This window comes from Syngnathoides biaculeatus, chromosome 14, assembly GCF_019802595.1.
Source record: "Syngnathoides biaculeatus isolate LvHL_M chromosome 14, ASM1980259v1, whole genome shotgun sequence".
Classification (NCBI taxonomy): Eukaryota; Metazoa; Chordata; class Actinopteri; order Syngnathiformes; family Syngnathidae; genus Syngnathoides; species Syngnathoides biaculeatus.
In genome coordinates, this window is record NC_084653.1 from 14,578,651 (window position 1) to 14,598,053 (window position 19,403).

The 19,403-nt window shown below is 42.5% G+C and overlaps 1 protein-coding gene across 6 annotated transcripts in view; it reads left to right on the forward strand.

Moving 5' to 3' along the window:
• cerkl (ceramide kinase-like) overlaps nt 1–19,319 on the forward strand; it is a 31,905-nt gene extending 12,586 nt beyond the window's left edge. For 4 of the 6 annotated variants that reach the window (XM_061840918.1, XM_061840914.1, XM_061840916.1 and 1 more), the window contains exons 4-14: nt 8,021–8,152; nt 10,113–10,176; nt 11,468–11,598; nt 11,713–11,787; nt 13,940–14,117; nt 14,203–14,250; nt 14,322–14,353; nt 15,134–15,242; nt 16,360–16,456; nt 18,194–18,387; nt 18,858–19,319. In XM_061840918.1, coding sequence (XP_061696902.1) covers nt 8,021–8,152; nt 10,113–10,176; nt 11,468–11,598; nt 11,713–11,787; nt 13,940–14,117; nt 14,203–14,250; nt 14,322–14,353; nt 15,134–15,242; nt 16,360–16,456; nt 18,194–18,387; nt 18,858–18,954 — 1,157 coding nt within the window. In that variant the 3' untranslated portion in view covers nt 18,955–19,319. The remainder of the gene's footprint in view (nt 1–8,020; nt 8,153–10,112; nt 10,177–11,467; nt 11,599–11,712; nt 11,788–13,939; nt 14,118–14,202; nt 14,251–14,321; nt 14,354–15,133; nt 15,243–16,359; nt 16,457–18,193; nt 18,388–18,857) is intronic. The other 2 variants (XM_061840915.1, XM_061840919.1) reach the window with 1 other exon arrangement.
• Nucleotides 19,320–19,403: the final 84 nt, after the last annotated feature.

Genomic DNA, 19,403 nt, shown 5'->3' on the forward strand with positions numbered 1-19,403 from the left:
ACCAAATCATCAATGGCTGGGTTTGTGATGGGGCAGTCGGTATCCATTGTAGCAATCTGTGTCTCCACACTGCTAAGGTTATTGTACTGCACAATGCAATTTAAATATGTACCGTGTGATTACTGTCAGCGTTGTGTTAAATTATGATGATTATACTAACGAAAGAGGGGTAGATTATTATGTTCGGTTTTGTTACTGAGAGAGAGAGGTTCGACCGGGATGAGTCCCAAGTGGAGCCCGCACCTTTTTCTCCACTTCCACTCAACTCACAAAACAGCTATCGTTGCGGTAACTCGTTTTTGCAAACTTATTATGACAAAACAGAAAATACAGATTTTGAAGACATGCATTGCATTCATACACAATTATTATGTAGGCCCTTGGCCCTAAAGAATACTTCTCCTTCACAGAACTTAGTTATTGCTAAGTAGGTGTGAAATTCTAAAAGGTATCCAATACTTACCAAGAACAAAATGCACTGCGCAAACTCTGACATAAGGGAATGACTTGGCTGCTAGATCGGCTCTGCTGATACGAGACAGCCACAGTGGTCGCCGTTTGGTTGCTAACTGCTCTGTTTTCTCGCACTGGTTCTTGATCACAACTGGCAGTCAAAAGAAAGACGCTTTACAAACGCCCACTTTCGTTTGAGCAACCGATAACATAGCAGTGCGCCCCCCATTCATACACTTTTCTGAAATGATTCCTGCTTAGTTACGGTTTGTTCACTCAAATTCACCCCACCAAAATGGCGATCGCTTTCTAAACCGAGGTGTTTGACGTCAGTCGAAAAGTCAATAAAGTATTTGTATTATAGTATCGTTCAATTGAATACATGTCCTTATCCCAAGCATCGGTGACAACCAGCACACATTTTTCCTCATTTTGTTCATTTATTCTACTCATATACATTGCATATACATCCATTATTGACTTTGTCACCATGATAACGAGTTTAACTGGTCTTGTCATCGGTCCAATTTTATGGCAGTCATCTGACATGGTGCAATGGTGAAAGCGCTTTTGAATTTAGTATTCTGATCCCTTCACAAGTCCAGCAATCATAATTTTATCCCAGAATTTTCTGTCCAATCGATACCAAGACTTCTGTATGGCACCTGTGAGCGTTACAGTCGTAGTTAGCCGAGATGCACAATGTGATATCATTTCAGAAGTCCAATGAGTCACAATGCCGTCATCACACAGACTAGCTAATCAGCTAATCCTACTCAAGGCATCCGTAACTCGTAGGCACGCACATGCACACCCATACTCACACACACACACACACCATGTTGAATCATGTCTGAGAGTGAGATTATCTTAAATGGCCTCTACAGCCGCACACGTGTGTAAATGTGTCTCATAAGTCCATTTTCCGCCACCTTTCTGAGGTGGGAAGTGTCCATCTTTTTTTCCGGGATGCTGTTCTGTGTCAAAGGTACCGACATGGAAACTGGAATTGAAATTGAAGGGTGGGCCGAGGTGATTTGAGATAGTATCTGAGCGGTAGCAGAAGTAGGCCTGTGTAAAATGTGAAAATCACCTGTGAAAATTCATAATTTGTCTTCAAAACACAGTTAGTTCAGGAAAAGACCATATTAGATCTTAAAAATATTTCAGATTGGCTATAATTGAATTAGAATTGCTCATAAAGAAACGGATATTTGAACATAGACAAGACTTTGCGAGTTAAGCTAACGCTAGCATCAGTCATCACATCAAGAAAAAGAAAGCGAGTATAGATGTGAGTGTTGTGAATTGTGAGTCGTGTCGTGTTGAGCTCCGTCCACTGCGGACCCGCTGCATGGAAAGTAGTTCGGCCTTTTGTTCCACTGACCACCATTCAGAGGCCTCGTCCCGCAGCTGCTTTAGCCACGCTATCGGCGGGACACAACTGCGCCAGAAAAAAAAAAAAACCTTTTGAGGCTGAAAAATTGGCTTAAGGCATGTTAAGCGTAACGTACGTTTACCTTGACGGCTGCCACAATGCCCGCCGCCTCTTGACGTCCACTGTGACCACACGAGCTGACACACGACCTGCTGCCATTCGTGGGGTTTAAGCAGCTATGATGGATAGACAGCTGACACGCAGACAGACTAATGTGCTATTCAGATACAGTGGAGTGTTGTTATCGGAGGGAACACATTACAGACCCACTGGCAATAGCTGAAACTCCACAACTATACACAAAAATTAAAAAAATTGTTTCACCACTAGTACAGACATTAACACGCAGTACTCCATTACTGTTCGGACTCTCTTGCTCAATCAGCTCTCCGCATAAGAGACAAGAGGTTTATTTGTCACTCTCAGTTTACTGTAAGGGATAAGGAAAATAATCATTCACAATATGGGCTATAGCACGATAACAATATACAATACACCCAACCCTAAACTGGTTGGCAGCCAGCAGGGGCACGTAGAGACAAACAGCCGCACTCACAATCACACCTAGGGGCAATTTAGAGTGTCCAATTAATGTTGCATGTTTTGGGGATGTGGGAGGAAACCAGAGTGTCCGGAGAAAACCCACACATGCGCGGAGAGGACATGCAAACTCCACACAGGCGGGGCCGGGATTGAACCGAAGTCCTCAGAACTGTGAGGCCAACGCTTTACCAACTGACCCACTGTGCCGCCCAATTTATTTTCAATTTATGTAGTTTGTTTTCTTTTTGGTAGAAAATTGATGAGCACACCGACCTCACATTTGTGAGGGCCTGGGTTCAAATCCGGCCTCGGCTGTGTGGAGTTGACATGTTCTCCTTGTCCCAGTGTAGGTTTTCCCCAGATACTTACCCACATTCCAAAAACATGCAAGGTAGGTGAATTGATGAGTCAAAATTAAGTGAGTGTGAATGATTGTTTGTGTCTGTGTCTTGCGATTGGCTGCTGACCAACTCACGGTGTGTCACTTGTAAAGATAAGCAGTATAAAAAATGGATGGATGGAAGTTTTCTTTTTATTTTTTCTTCTTTTGGGGGTACCCAACTGTAAAATACTTACTGTTCTGTACTTACATGGTCTCTTTTTATATATTATCAGCAGTTTTTTTTCCTTAAATTTACATTGCACAATGTGTGTAGTCCCAAACTTTAACCAGTTCCAGTGAGGCGATTTAAAACACAAATAAAAAGGAATGAAACAAATACATTTTATTTAAAAACAATCTTTGGAACAACTTCTCTTCAGCAGTTTGCATTTTAGCATGCAACATAATAATACAGTGAGTTCATGCCTGTGTATTTATGATAAAAGAGAAATTACACAATAGACATTTTTAGATCACCCCCACAACACATACCGTCTTGTTGTCCAGAACTTTAACTACATCTTACTGTAAAAGACAATGAAACATAGTTTTTTTTAAACATCGGAATATTCAACCAACCCATAATAAAAGTCAGTTTGTTTAACATTATTTTCAATGTGGAATACTGTAAATGGTCTCACGTGAACTAGCGTGAATGTTATGATAATTGTATACCTTCAAAAACCGCTACTTATACACAGACAGGTAGCAGCAAAACACACAGATCATACAACACACCTCACGGGCACATCTTTTTTCGGTTGTGTGTGCACGAATACTGTAGTATTATATGAACGTTTTCTTCTTCTCTCTTTTGCTGTCAATTGACCCCTCCGTGGATATTGCGCAATCCGCGTCACTGACCAATCAGAGGCCAGAGATCTGCATAAACCAAAGCCCGTTTTTGCTCCCGCCATTTTCTCAGACAACATTGCATGGTCCAGTACAGGTTTAGTTAGCGTTTTATCGCGTATTTGGGTTATTTAACAAAAAATATGGTTAAGAGGTGTAGTCACCGACTTTGTAATAGTGACGACAGGTATCCTGAAAGGCTAGTTGGTGGAGTTTGATTCGTACCCTTTCCAAAACCGAAGACCCAGTACAAAAAATGCCTTCGATGGATCAAACTTTGTGGAAGACCGCATCAACAACTAAATCCATCTAATATCAACCGGAACACATATGTTTGCACGAAGGTATGCCCTATATTTCATTTTCAATACATGTCTCGTATAAATGAATTCGAAGTTCTTCGCTAGCATAACACTGCTGCGTGTGAACGATTGACACACTTATTCTTTGTTGAGCGATATTTAGCGATGATCGGACTGCACAAACGTATTGATTTCTTGCTGGCTCGCGGCCGAAGCTTAACCAGACTGTGTTTGCACGAAGATATGCCCTAAATTTGATTTTTAATACACGTCTCGTATAAATGAATGAGACGTTCTCCGCTAGCATAACACCGCTACGTGTGAAGGATTGACACACTTATTCTTTGTTGAGCGATATTTAGCGATGATCGGACTGCACAAACATATTGATTTTGTGCTGGCTCGCGACCGAAGCTTAACCAGACTGTGTTTGCACGAAGATATGCCCTAAATTTGATTTTTAATACACGTCTCGTATAAATGAATTTGAAGTTCTTCACTAGCATAACACTGCTGCGTGTGAACGATTGACACACTTATTCTTTGTTGAGCGATGTTTAGCGATGATCGGACTGCACAAACGTATTGATTTCTTGCTGGCTCGCGGCCGAAGCTTAACCAGACTGTGTTTGCACGAAGATATGCCCTAAATTTGATTTTTAATACATGTCTCGTATAAATGAATTCAAAGTTCTTCGCTAGCATAACACCGCTGCGTGTGAACGATTGACACACTTTTTTTTGTTGAGCGATATTTAGCGATGATCGGACTGCACAAACGTGTCGCTTTCTTGCCGGCTCGCGGCCGAAGCTTAATCAGACTGGGTTTGCAGGAAGATATGCCATATATTTGATTTTTAATACACGTCTCGTATAAATGAATGAGACGTTCTTCGCTAGCATAACATTGCTACGTGTGAATGATTGAATGAAATCAGAAGCATGGCGTCTCTCTCAGTTAAGAATGTATTGTATTTAGAATCTATAATATATCGTTGATTTGAATGAAATCAGAAGGATGGAGTCTGTCTCAGTTCAGAATGTATTGTATTGTATTTACCATTTTTACTGTTTGTCTCAGCGCACGTGGCGTGACGTCACTTCAGGAGGCGTGATTAAGTGCCCTGTACGGAGGGGTCAATTATTTTGCATCCCTTTCACTAGAGCTCAGTGCTGCCCACCATGTTGTGGCACAACACGGTACTACACTGAAGACTCAAAATTCAGACTTGCCCGTATATCATACATCCCTCTCAGTATTCATGTTACTGTAGACTAGTGAGACCACGTAGATCAAACAGTTTTCCTAAAACCATGGTTCTGTGTGTACTGTACCCATTTACCAGTTCCCATTTCCCTTGGAGGTCACATGTGAGGCCATCTTGACTTGACCTCACATGCGTGAAATCAAAGTTGTTTACATGACGGGCAGCTCAGTGTACTCGCAGCCTGGGATTGTTTACCATGGCAACTCTGCATCACCATGGTAACCCGCCGCCTGCCATGCCACGTGCGGGAAACCTGATGCTCGTGTGTCCGTGTGTGTGCATGTGAGTCCTTCACTTTCTTGCCATCTTCATCAGCATCCTCTGACACAAGATGGCTGCCACAGCAAAATCTCCAAAATGGCCACCGTTTTTGGCTCGGGCTGTTTTGAATGTGAATGTCGGGGGTTGCACGGTGGGGGCGGAGCTATGCATGTCTGTAACCTTCACAACTCCACAATGGCAGAACGTGACGTGGACTGGTCATTAATGATGTGTTTTTGGCACGTGGAGTTGGCGAAGACGCTTTCAACACATTTTATTTTGAAGGCCCGACTTTACTGGCTACAGGATATTTACACCAATGAGTTTAGTCCTGTCGTCTACTGAAAAAATGTTGATGACTCCACCAGTGAATAGTTGACGCTGAATTGACTTTCATCACATTAGTGTTGACTTCGGCTATTGTGCAACCTTTGAAGTGTGTGTGTGTGCCCATGTGTAAGGTCATTAACAGGGCGGGGTCATGGCCCTTTGGGAGAAGATTATAACTATGAGATGGATATTATAATAGAGTTTTGTGTGTGTGTGTGTGTGTGTGTGTGTGTGTGGTGTGTGTGTGTGTTGTGTGTGTGTGTGTGTGTGTGTGTGCATGCTTGCGTGTGCTTGTATTGATCAGCGCTACTCTACTGGGATCTATAATGCGGTCTCTAAATCTGCCTCATGAGCCACCACGCACAGTTGTATCCACACACGCACAACCTAACCTTTGCTCAAAGCACAAACCTGAGGTGAGGGCACAATTTTAAATACTTTTGATCGTCATCTATACTTACTGTACATACTTATCTGTTTTGATTCATTATCAATCCATCCATCCATTGTCGTGCTTATCCAAATGAATCCTTGCAAATGAACTGGAGCAAATCCCAGCTGATCTTTGGAAACACCCTGGACTGGTCGCCAGAAATTTGCAGGGCACATATAGACGAACATGCATTCACAGCTAGGGACAATTTAGTTAATAATGAAGCTAACATGAATGTTTTAGGAATGTGGAAGGAAGCCAGAAGAAGGCCACAGCCTAAAATAATGATTATAAAGTCTTCATTGTTTAGTTATGGGAAAGAGTAGTGGAGTCTAGACTCAGGACAGAAGTAAGTGTCTGCGAGCAACTGTATGGTTTCATGTCGAGAAAGAGTACCACAGATGCACTATTGGCCCTGAGGATGCTCGTGGAAAAATACAGAGAAGATCAGAAGGAGCTACACTGTGTCTTTGTAGACCTAGAGAAAGCCTATGACAGAGTACCAACAGAGGAACTGTGATACTGCATGCGCAAGTCTGGCGTGGCGGAGAAATGTGTTGGAATAGTACAGGACATATATGAGGGCAGCACAACAGCGGTAACATGTGCCGTTGGTGTGTCAGAAGAATTTAAAGGAGAGGTGGGACTGCATCAGGGTTCCGCGCTGAGTCCCTTCCTGTATGCGGTATTAATGGATAGGCTGACAGACGAGGTTAGACTGGAATCCCCTTGGACTATGATGTTCGCAGATGATATTGTGATCTGCAGTGAAAGCAGGGAGCAGGCGGAGGAACAATTAGAAAGATGGAGGCATGCACTGGAAAGGAGAGGAATGAATATTAGCCGAAGTAAAACAGAATATATGTGCATGAATCTGAGGGGCGGAGGAGGAAGAGTGAGGCTACAGGGAGAAAAGATAGCGAGGGTGAATGTCTTCAAATACTTGGGGTCAACAGTACAGAGCAATGGAGAGTGTGGTAAGGAAGTGAAGAAACGGGTCCAAGCGGGGTGGATCAGTTGGCGGAAGGTGTCTGGTGTTCTATGTGACAGAAGAGTCTCTGCCAGGATGAAGAGCAAAGTTTAGAAAACAGCAGTGAGGCCGGCCATGATGTGCAGATGAGAGGAGAGACGGTGGCTCTGAAGAGACAACACGAAGCAGAACTGGAGGTAACAGAAATGAAGATGTTGAGGTTCTCGCTCGGAGTGAGCAGGTCGGATAGGATTAGAAATGAGCTCATTAGAGGGAAAGCCCAAGTTGGATGCTTTGGAGACAAGGTTTGAGAAAGCAGACTTCGATGGTTTGGACATGTTCAGAGGCGAGAGAGTGAGTATATTGCTGAGGAAGGAGGTGCCAGGCAAAAGAGCGAGAGGAAGACCAAGGAAAAGTTTGACTGATATTGTGAGAGAGGACATGAGGACAGTGCGTGTTAGAGAGGAGGGTGCACGAGATAGGCTTAGATGGAAAAAGATGACACGCTGTGGCGACCCCTAACAGGACAAGCCGAAACAAAAAGAAGAAATCTTCATTATTAATTCACCTTAAATGAAAATCAAGAAAGTTGGTTTGAGCTACTTTGTATTTACGCTCTGCTCACCTGTCCCAATATGGCGCCCACTCATTTGCACTCTAACAGTCGCAGTGTAGAGTTTCAAAGGAATTAACGATATCATCACTTACATGTATGATATTTGGAGGGGGAAAAGCTTTGTGTTTCAATGACAACATGCACTTGCTATTATTCACGTGTGCGGGTGTAGGTTTGAGCGGGCGTCCCAGGTGTATGAAGGTGTTCATCAACCCCAGCAGTCACAAGAAGGAGGCAGTTCATGTCTACAGAGAGCACGTGGCCCCCCTCTTCAAGATGGCCAACGTCCGGACCGACATCACTGGTCAGTGTGTGTGTGTGTGTGTGTGTGTTTGTGTGCAGGTCCATAGGTCAGAGTTAATGGCAGTCTCTGGTTGCTAGGTAACCTGATACAGGGGGTTGGGCATCTTGTCCATCTGTTGTAGTCGACTTTTCTTTAATATTCCTTCTATCATCATCTTTCATTTTATCTCCTTGCATTCTTTTATTGATGCACTTATCCTCTTCCCTCCATCATCTTTCTTCCCGATTCTGAGCTCCTCCCGTCATTCCTTTTCTGATTTAGACTACTATCTATTGTACTTTCTTTGTCTTTTCATCTTTTCTTTCCTTCTCTCCTTCATACTTCCTCTTTTCCTCTCATAAATCCTTTCCTCATCCATTCTCCTCATATCCTCCATCCTTTTCTTCTTCTCATTTATCCTCTCCTCCATACGGTGGTTCCTAGAGTACAAATGAGCATACTTTTTTTTTCTAGATCCCAGCAGCTCTTCAGACATTTTGTTTTGCTTTGTCTCAAGAGCGCATAATTGAGATACGAGCGCAGCAAAATCAACTCACTTCACAATAAGTGAGTGACCCATTGTTCAAAGTAGAGGCTTCAAGCCATTTATTGTTACAACCAATTGAAAATCAGAAAAATTAAGTGAAGATATATTTAAAACAACCAAATAATTGGCTTGAGAATGCCAATCCGCTTAGATAGTCGTCGTGTTTTAACCCTTAAGCAAAGCAACGCGAATGTATTTGTATAGCGCATACATGAGGTAACTCAATGTGCCAACATGATTAAAGGCATTTGAAAACAAAGAGACAAAACATTTAAAATGGGATTAAAAAAAACAATAAAAATGACAAACAAAATATTTAAAAAAAGACCGCATACAGTGCAAGTAATATTATCAAAAAGTGCCATTTTCAACCTGGATTTAAAAACATTCACATTTGGGGCTGACCTCACCTCTGTTTGGTAACTTATTCCATTTCTGTGCAGCAACACAGCAAATAGTTGACTACATATATCGTAGAAAAAATACAAAAATAATCACAGAGGTATATTTTGTTATCACCTGTGAAAAGCAACCAATATTATTGCAGCTGACTAAAGTCACAAAGGTTATGATGAGACTTCTTGATTTGTGTCTGTAGGTTGTTCTGCTCCGCGATGGCCAAAGCGTGCACGCCAGAAGGAGGAGCAAAATGAATTGAATTCAAATATTAAATCATGAGCCTTGTTTATTTTTACCCTTACCTTATTAAAAAGAGGGGAGGGGGGTCAGTACAATTCATTTCAATACGGAAAGATGATTTGAGATACAAATATTTTGCGTTACCGGCGTGGTCATGGAACAAATTAAACTTGTATCTTGAAGCAGTCCCATTTCCTTTTCCTCTTCTCCAACGTTTAACTTCCTTCACCTTCTTTCTTTCTCTATTCTTTCTCCTCAGGCCATCGTCGACTCTTCCCAATTTTCTTCTTTTCTTTTTCTCATCCCCATTCTCTCCTTTCCTTTACTCCTTTGCTTTCTCAACTCCTCTGTCCTCTCTTCTCTCATTAAATCATTTCATTCCCTCTTCTCCATCTGTTGCTTTCTTCCACCACTCCATCCTTCCTGTGCCAACTTCCTTTTTCTCTTCCCTCCATCATTTCCCTTTTCCTCTCGTCTATCACATTCCGTTTACCCGTCGCCATCTTTTCCCGGCCTTCTCTCTTCTCCTCTATCCTCCGCTCACATCTTGTCTTGGACTTCCTGTCCTCCTCTTTCCCTCTGCCTCTCCTCTTTTTCTCTTCCTCCTCTTTTTCAACAGATGGCATTGTATCTGTTGTCACATTTTTGTTGGAACGCTGTTCACTTTCTAGTTCTTTCCATCTGTCTCTGTCTCACCCTGTGTGACCTACCTGTCTGCCCGTCTGTCCACCTGTCTGTCTGTCCTTTTTTTGCATGTGTGTGTGTGTGTGTGTGTGTGTGTGTGTGTGTGTGCAGTGACAGAGAGGAGGGGACACGCCCTGTCAGTGATGAAGGAGCTCAAACTGGAGGACTTTGATGGGTCAGTTTTTTAATTTGATCTGATTTGATGTTTCAGGGTATTCCTCTTCACTTTCTATGACATCACCACTTCACAAAACCTTTCAATCAATAGTTTCAGATGAAGAAGAGGTGGCCCTAACGTGCAGTCGGGAAGTGTGTGTGTGTTTGCGCACAGGCACGCGTGTGTGTAATCTGCTTCCCAAGGCTTATGGTGCCCAGAGTAGATTATTTTAGCCTTGCCAAATAGCTGATTAGCTTGTGTGCATGTGAATGTGTATGTGAGAGGCTTTAGTGGAACCTGACTTTGACCAATTAGGAGTGCCAAACGTGATGCAGGAAATCCCATAGACAGGGGGAGGAAGGGCCAGCCTGAGGAATTTGCAGTGGTAAACATGCTAACATGCTAACAGTTGGTACGCTGCGGTGACATGAAACACAACAGTCAGTTGTTTACGGAAAATGCAAATGTCTTGAGTGAACCAAATAGTTTGAAGGTGGAATGGATTGAATCAGTTGAGAAATGTGGAAGCAGGAAGTATCCATCCATCCATTTTCTTAGCCGCTTGTCCTCACAAGGGTCACGGGAGTCCTGGAGCCAATCCCAGCTGTCATCGGGAAGGAGGCAGGGTACAGCCTGAAATGGTTGCCAGACAATCGCAGGCCACATGAAGACAGACAACAGTTGCAACTCGGGGCAATTTAGAGTGTCCACTTAAATGTTGCATGTTTTTTGGGATGTGGGAGGGAACCGGAGTGCCCGGAGAAAACCCACCCAGGCACGGGGAGGACATGCAAACTTCACACAGGCGGGGCCGGCATTGAACCCGGGACCTCAGAACTGTGAGGCCAACACTTTACAGCTGCTCCACCGTGCCACGAAGGAGGAAATAAATGTGTAAAATAGGTGTAGTTGTACAGTATGTCCATTTTGTCATTGAAAATGCAGATTATGGAATTTTGTGAATGTGAAAAATAGTTGCGCAGCTCTCGTGAGTAATCCGAACAGTTTGAAGTTGGAATTGTGTGAATCATCTGAGAAATGTAGAAAGATGAGGCAAATGTTTTAAATTGATTGTCATTGATTTGGGAAGGATGTCATCAGAAAATGTGAAATACTGGAAAACATTTTTCAGAAAGTGAAAAATGATTCTCAGTTTTTTCCTGAATATGATAAAGAGTTGGAAGTTGGAGTGGTTTTGAACGGTTGAATAGGTTTTGAAATATCCAAATTTGTTTTATCCAATCAAGTCAAATTGTTGAATCAAATTGTTACAATATATACTGCATATGTGTTTTTGCGTGTGTCTCAGGGTGGTCTGCGTGGGTGGCGACGGTTCCGTGGCAGAACTTTGCCACGCTCTGGTTCTGCGAGCCCAACTGGACACCAACTCTCCCAGCATTCCCGTGAGACCGTCGCTTCCTCTGGGAATCATCCCGGCAGGTGGGCCCCCTCCCCTCCTAGATCCGCATTATACCAGACATTATTACGCTACTCCCTTTTAACATATATATATATATATATACGTACATATTTTTTTATTTCTTTTCTTGAAAGGTTCTACGGATGTGGTTTCGTGTTCTGTTCATGGAGTCAGAGATCCAGTCACTGCTGCAATACACATCATTCTTGGTACATTCTACTCACTTTACTCATTCTATTTGTTCTATTCGTTGAATTGGTTGCACTTTTCCTACTGGTTTGACTGGTTCAGGGTTGTCAGCCCTGTTACTTCTTTTTGGGTCTCGTGCTTCTATTGGCGCTATTGGTTCTGATGGTTGTAGGTATTTTTGGTTCTGTTCAGTCTGCTATATCTAAGTTGTTGGTAAGGTTGGTTTTTGTTCCATTTAATTTCCAAGCAGCTTATCCTCATAAGGCCCGTGGGTGCACTGGCGCCTCTCCCAGCTAACTTTGGGCGAAAGGTAGACTACACCCACCCTGAACTGGTGGCCAGTCAGTTGTTGTTTATAGTAGTTCTACAGTGTCATCGGTTTTATTACCTCTAGTAGCTAGGTTAACTCTTTGTTTTGGGACCACTGATTCTGTTAATTTTAGTTCGGCATTTCGGGCTTCTGATGTACTGGTACTAGATTGCTGGATCTTCTTATTGTATTCCATCTTTTGGTTCTAAATACTTTGTTTTATTGGCGCTTTGTTGGTTGTATGTTCGCTAGGTTCCAGTTCTTTGGGTTTATTGTTCCCAAGTATTTTGTACTACTGGGTCTAGTTCATTGGCCCGTTTGGTCATTTAATTTTTATGACTACTTGTATTGGTTCGAGGTTGTTTATTCGATATGTTGCAGGTAGTTAGTTTTATTGGTTCTGCTGGTACAATGGATCTATTGGATTCTCTGGTGTTAGCTGGGTTGTGCTATTCGGACGATGTCATTGTTTCAATTGGTGGTCATTAGAGTTCATTTTTTAATGGGGGGGGGGGTCTAGATTGTTGGTTCTACTAGTTCTAATTGATTGATTCCATTTGGTCTGGGTTATCATTTCTATTTCGTTAGTTCAACTGATTCTCTTGGTTCAAGTAGGGTGGAGGTCGTTGGTCCAACTCTACTTTTCTATTGGTTCTAAGTCAGTTGCTATATTGATTTTAAGTTGGGAATAATTTTTGATCGCAAACTAGCCAATGAGTTTGTTGTGTTTTGATGACGCCTCGACACGATTGGCTGCAATCAGAGTGAAGCTGACAAGGTGGGTGGTGCTGGGGGGATGGTCGCGCAGATGTCTCATAGCAGGATCACTTTCACCTCAAATCACAGCTTTGCTGACGCGCTGTGCCGGGCCCCTGCCTCCCCAACGGCCAATCGGGACGGGTTGATGTGTTTGAATGGTGGGACGTGACAGATGGCGGTAATGATACTAATTAGGACACAATGGAGAACAGGAAGTGATGACTACAGGTGTGTACATACCTCAGGCTGTTGCCATGGTTGGTATTGATTATTATAGGTTGGGGCCGGACAAAATTTCATGCGCCAGGGATGCATTTGATTTTTAAAATGGACGGATGGGCCAACTCATTCATAGATGAGGGGAAAATGTGTATGTAAAATGGTTGATTTTGAAATAATTCATTCTCAAGTTGAAATGGTGCTGTTTATATCTAACTGAGCTGTGGTTAATTAAGCAATCACTGGATAAAATGATGAAAAACATTAACTGTATGGTTGAGTTATTTTACTAATTATATTATTCAAACTAACCATTTATTTAATCAGATTGATTGAAAAAAAATTGTCACTGCTTGTAAATTTGATTATTTTAGCCATTTGTTTCTTGTCTACTGTAGATAAACAACTTGATTTTCTTTATTAATTGTTTTATTCTGGAATAGGAATATTTAGTCTGAAAAAGTCAGACTATATTCCTGAATAAATAATTTTATTGTTGTGATAGTACGCCTTTTGTTCTTAATTGGGATGATACGTGACAATCAGAGATTTGAATTGACTCAAAGGTCACGTAGGAAAGACTAAATTGTTTTATAATATTTGTTTTAAAACCGCACCAGTCACCATTTTTTGGGAAGCATGCTTTGAAATGGTACCACATAAAAATTGCAAATGATTTTATGGATTCCCAAATTACTTCTCATAGACCTCTGGGGGTCCAGGGACTCCTTTTTGAGAAGCACGATTACAGAAAAGCAGCAGTATTTTTTGCGTACTTTTAGGCTCACTGGACAATATTTCCAAACTTTTCATTGATTGCAATTGGTTGATTGAGCGTCGCCAACTTCGACGGCCTCCTCTGATTGGTCGCACTGTCGTCTCAGGTCACGTGCAGCACGTAGACATGTGCAGTTTCTGGTCGCTCCGTCAGCTGCTACGCTTCGGTTTTTCCGCCATGTTCGGCTTTGGCGGGCGCAGCCTCGCTCGGGCCGAGAAAAAGCGGTGGATGCCGTCGTCACGGCGACGCAAGTACGCTTTGGTCAAGACCCTGGCCAGGTTGAGGTAAAACACACACGAGTTATCAAATAACAGAGAGCACCCCCTAAGTCTGTGTTTAACTGTGAGTGTTTGTGTATCGTTAATGCAGACCAGAAGACTGTCAGCTGTCTTTTCGCACAAGCCACAAAACCGACCTGTGAGATACACACACACTTGTTCACACATGGATACACGCCTTGTGTCTAAAGTGGTGAATGTCTTTGTCAGGGACCAGGATGATGAACAAGATGGTGACTCAGGTGATCACTCAAAACAAATTCTGCTGTTTGTGCCGTAAAGAATTGGATTCATGTCTCGCATGTTATCAAAATGCTGTTAAATACATCAAAATGATCCAAGGATATTTGAAAAGTCTTGCATTTGATTAAAATCGAGACAACATCTTGAATGGGATTAAATGGTCTAAAAAATTTTACATTAGATTGTAAATGCAATAAAATTGATTGGGGGGGGGGGGATATGGTGCAGCAGCAGGTAAAGTGTTGGCCTTACAGTTCCGAGGACCCCGGGTTCGATCCCGGCCCCGCCTGTGTGCAGTTTGCATGTTCTCCCCGTGCCTGTGTGGGTTTTCTCCAGGCACTCCGGTTTCCTCCCACATCACAAAAACATGCAACATTAATTGGACATCGTAAATTGCCCCTAGGTGTGAATGTGAGTGCCCTGTGTCTCCATGTCCCCTGCGGTTGGGCGGCAACCAGTTCAGGGTGTACCCCGCCTCCTCCCCGTTGACAGATGGCATAGGCTCCAGCACTCCCCCTGACCTTTGTGAGGATAACCAGCTAAGAAAATGGATGGATGGATGGATAGATGATGAGAGGGGCCCTTGAAAGGGTTCACGATCTTAAAGTCTAAAATTGGATCAAAGTGGTCTTAAATTGATCAAAGTGTCTCGAAAAGTGTCAAATGAATCAAAGTAGTATTAAAAAGCCTTCTGTTTACGAAACATACAAGTTGCTTTCTGTTTGTGGTGATGTCGAGTTCATTTGTGCGCGTGAATGTTTTATTTTGTGTGTGTGCAGAAGGGGTGGAGTCGTGGACCACCAACGAGGGCCTGTATTTGAGCATCAGTGTCATGGCCATCCCCTGTCTTAGTCCGCACGCTCCCCGAGGACTAGCCCCCAACACCAAGTATGAATGAAATGCAGACACTCACAGGGGAAGGGAACACGTTGACCGTTCGGTCACAGCTACATTTTACAGGTACTGTTTACTACTAGTTTTACAGATATAGGTACAAATCGTAACTGTGTTGCAACAGTTACAACTGTACGTAACTACAAATAAACTCACAGGTGCAGTACAATCAAGGACAGGAACAGGTACAATGTATGGATAATATAAGTAAGTTTTGTACATTCTCATTGACACCTGAAGAGATTGTAAAAGTTATACAAAACTCGAAGCGTGCCAGTAATGGTGGGAAGTACTGTATGTGTCGTATACGAATACACAGTAGCAGGTGCAGTTACATATTGTTGTGCGAAACAGTTACAGTTTCTGGTTAAAAGAAAACCAATGAACAGGTACAAGTCCTGTCAAGGACTTGTATGTACAGGGTTGGTAGTATACCAGGGCACAGTTGCAATTACCGTAATTTCTGGCCTATAAGGCGCAACTTTTTTCACACCCTTTCGACCCTGTGGCTTATGCTATGATGCGGCTAATTTGTGCATTTTTTTTTTTCTAACGGCCGCAAGGGGGCACTCGAGCAGAAAAGGTAAGAGTGAGACCGGTGGATTATATGTGCCGAGGAAGTAACTTTTACCGGTCCGGCCCTGTTGGCGCTGTGCTAGCGTTACCGTTAGCGTGGCGGCGCTAGCATTAGTGCGGCGGCACTAGCGCTAAACTGTCTGTGTACTGTCTTTCTTTGTAAGTATCTCGTGTTTCAATGCCGGTTTTACTGTGGGCACTTGCAGTTTTTACACAGCTGTGGCCTATGTCTGTACCAAATGGTATTTCCTTTCCAAATGTACTGGGTGAGGCTTCTAACCGGGTGCGCTCTGTAGGCCGGGAATTACGGTAGTTGCAGTTGCAGGTACAGTTAGTTTCATATAGATAGAAAGATTCTTGATGCAGGCGCAGTCCAAATGCAGATGTGGTTCAAACAGTCAAAGTAAAACAAAAAAGTACAGGTACCATGTTGAGAGGACGTTGCTCCAGACGCCCTCACCGGTGTGTTCATGTTCAACTTTCTTCACTTTTGTGATTGCTGACCGTGTTCTCCTACTTCCTGTTCTGGGTCGAGATTGACCAATGGAAGCGCAGCATTGATTGCCGTGGGGAACACGTCCAGATCCGAGTTTGTCAAACACCTGAAGAGGTACAGCTCCTCCACTGGACAGGTGAGTGTCACTTCTTGAATAAGACGTGCCACTGTTGACCTGTTCTTCTTTAAAGCTTCCACTAACGAGCCCGTCAGGGAGCAGATTAGCCTGCTTCTGCACACTAACCCACTTTCTAAATATACTGGCTAAATATACTGCTTGTGTGCTTTTGACCACACTGTTTACTCACTGACCCACTTACTGCTTCCTGGCGTGTCAACAACAACATGGGGGTAACCTGGTTCACAAATTGCAACAGGACTAATTGAAAAAATGCGTCATAAATTCCACTTTGGAACTTAAAGGTTCATCGTCTTTAGGGTTTTATGAAATTTTGATGGTAGTTAACGATTAGCCTTCTCATCTCCAGTTCTCACAAAATGCTGCCAAAATGTTAAAGATTTGTCTTGCTTGCCGTGTGGCAATCCTCAAGGCTCCTGCGTGGGCCCCTTGTTGATGGTTGAATATTTTCCAATGACACATGATTCCTCTGTCGATCATATGCTGTAATTTCCAGAAGAAAGGCTTCTCGGGAATGCAGAACACCCTTAACATGTTCATTTCTTTTTCAAACTCTTACATGTGATGAAAGTGGTCTTAAACGTATTAAACAGCTTTAAAAACATCTTGGATTTAATTTTGAAATATATTAATTTTAACGTCATTAATTTTTCTCAAATATGGTCGAAGTGTTCCTAAGTGTATTAAAATGGCCACAAAAAGTCTTGAATTTGGTCAAAGACTCTTAAATGTGATCTAAGAATCAAGAATCAGAATCGGGTTTATGGCCAATAATGCTGATTCTGATTCTTCAAGCGGCTTATATTGTGTCAAGTGGTCTTAAAAAGTCAAAAATGTAATTAAAGTTGTCTTAAATAGATCACAGTGACCTTTTTAGTAGTAAATGTGAGCAAAGTGGAAATAAAGTCTTACATTTGATCAAAATGGCCTAAAGGGTGTTAGATTTGATTTAAATGTAAATTTAGTCTAATATATGATTTTAAAAGTACATTTTCAGAGCAAAACAGTATTAAAAGTTTTACTATTGAACAAAACGGTTTGTATTTGAAGGATAAATATCTTATTATAGTTTGCGTGTCCCCTTTATTGAGTCTTGGTCACTGCTTCCCCCTGTTGGTGTTTGACGTAACTACAGGTGGGATGTGGCTGCTGCACATTTACGAGTCTGTCGTGACTGCTGCTGTAAAAATAGATATAACAAAACATACAATTTTTAGTACACAAAGAAAATCCGATAGCTTGATTAAGTCACAAATAGAACAATAAATGACCTATGAATCTATTTTGTGCTAAAAAATGCTGACTTTCAGCTTTTATACATTAGTGTTGGGCGGCACAATGGGTGACTGGTTAGTGTGTGCGCCTCCCAGTTCTGAGGACCAGGGTTCAAATCCCAGCCTCTGTGGAGTTTGCATGTTCTCCCCGTCCCTGTGTGGGTTTTCTCCAGGCACTCCGGTTCCCTCCCACATCCCAAAAACATCTACTCATTCGAGACTCAAAATTGAGTGCGACCAGTTATTTGTTTCCACGTGTCCTGTAATTGGCTGGCAACCAGTTCAGGGTGCACCCCACCTCTTGTCCAAAGATAGCTGGGATTGGCTCCAGCACTCCCACGACCCTTGTAAAGATAAGCAGGATGGACGTTGGTGTAGTCTGGGGATGCTAGTTTGACACCTGTGTATATATACAAACACACACACACACACACACACACTGGCTTTGGTTTGTGTCCAGTTGGACTTCTCCTTCGTGGAGACGCACGCCGTGACAGCTGTGAGGATCCGCCCTCGCGGACTGACTGGATGCTCAGAAGACGAGAGCGAAGACGACTCCAAGGCCACACCCATCATCCAATCAGACACTGTCGTCAGCTTCCCGTGGAATATCGACGGAGAGCTGGTGGAGATCCCCAACGAAGTGCTCATCAGGTTTAAAATTCTAAAGTTATTTAATAGTAATTAATTTGAAGTAATGTAGTATAGAAAAAAATCTAATAAAATATACAACTGCTGAATTTTTTGGGGTGTCACTTTGACCTTATTTTTAAAATATTTTATTCAATGAGGATAAAATTAACATAATCAAAGGTTGGTGGCGCCTGGTCTAGATATTGTAAACTTGCTGCGATTGTCAGTCAACCAGTTCAGGGTGTACCCCGCCTCCTGCCTGATGACAGCTGGGATTGGCTCCAGCACTCCTGCGACCCATGTGAGGATAAGCGGCTCAGAAAATGGATAGATGGATATTGCAAACACAGCAATGATTACAAAACGATGATATGATGACAAAACTGTTCTTTTCTTTACAAATAAGGACATTTCAAAGTGACCCCCAACCTTTTGTATTGTATATTTGTTTTCAGGGAAAATGTGAAAATATCTTAAAAAAAAGTATCAAGTATTTGTGATGTATTCAGGGTCCACCCGGAACTCATCAGTTTGTACGGTGAGGAAGTGGACGAGGCGGAGTCCCAAGGATCCTGTGGCTGCATCTGAGGATGGACGTCTGTACCTTACTGGCTTTGTTTCTGAACACACCCAAGTACTTCCTGTTGACCCGACGTCAGCATTTTATTAAAAATTCAAGCTTATATTCCTGCATCACCTTTATTCAACTTTACCTATTTAATAGGTATTTGTGGCTTTTTCTTTTTAATTTGAATGCCGTCTGACAAGCACTTTTAGCTTAAAAGGGGATTTATTCTGTTTTCAAAAAGTGACTTTTTGTCGGATTTTTTAAATCACTCTGTCATTGGTTGATGAAAAATTTTAAAAATCTGCCATCTCTGGCCTCGTATAGTGCATTTAATTACATACCCAAGAAACTACTGCGCTCAAGGAAAAATAAATCAGTGACTTCAGGCGTGACTCGCGAGGGTGTCAGTCATTGGTCACGCACTCGCACGCATGCTCATCGAGCTCCTGCTGGCCTGTTGAAACATTAT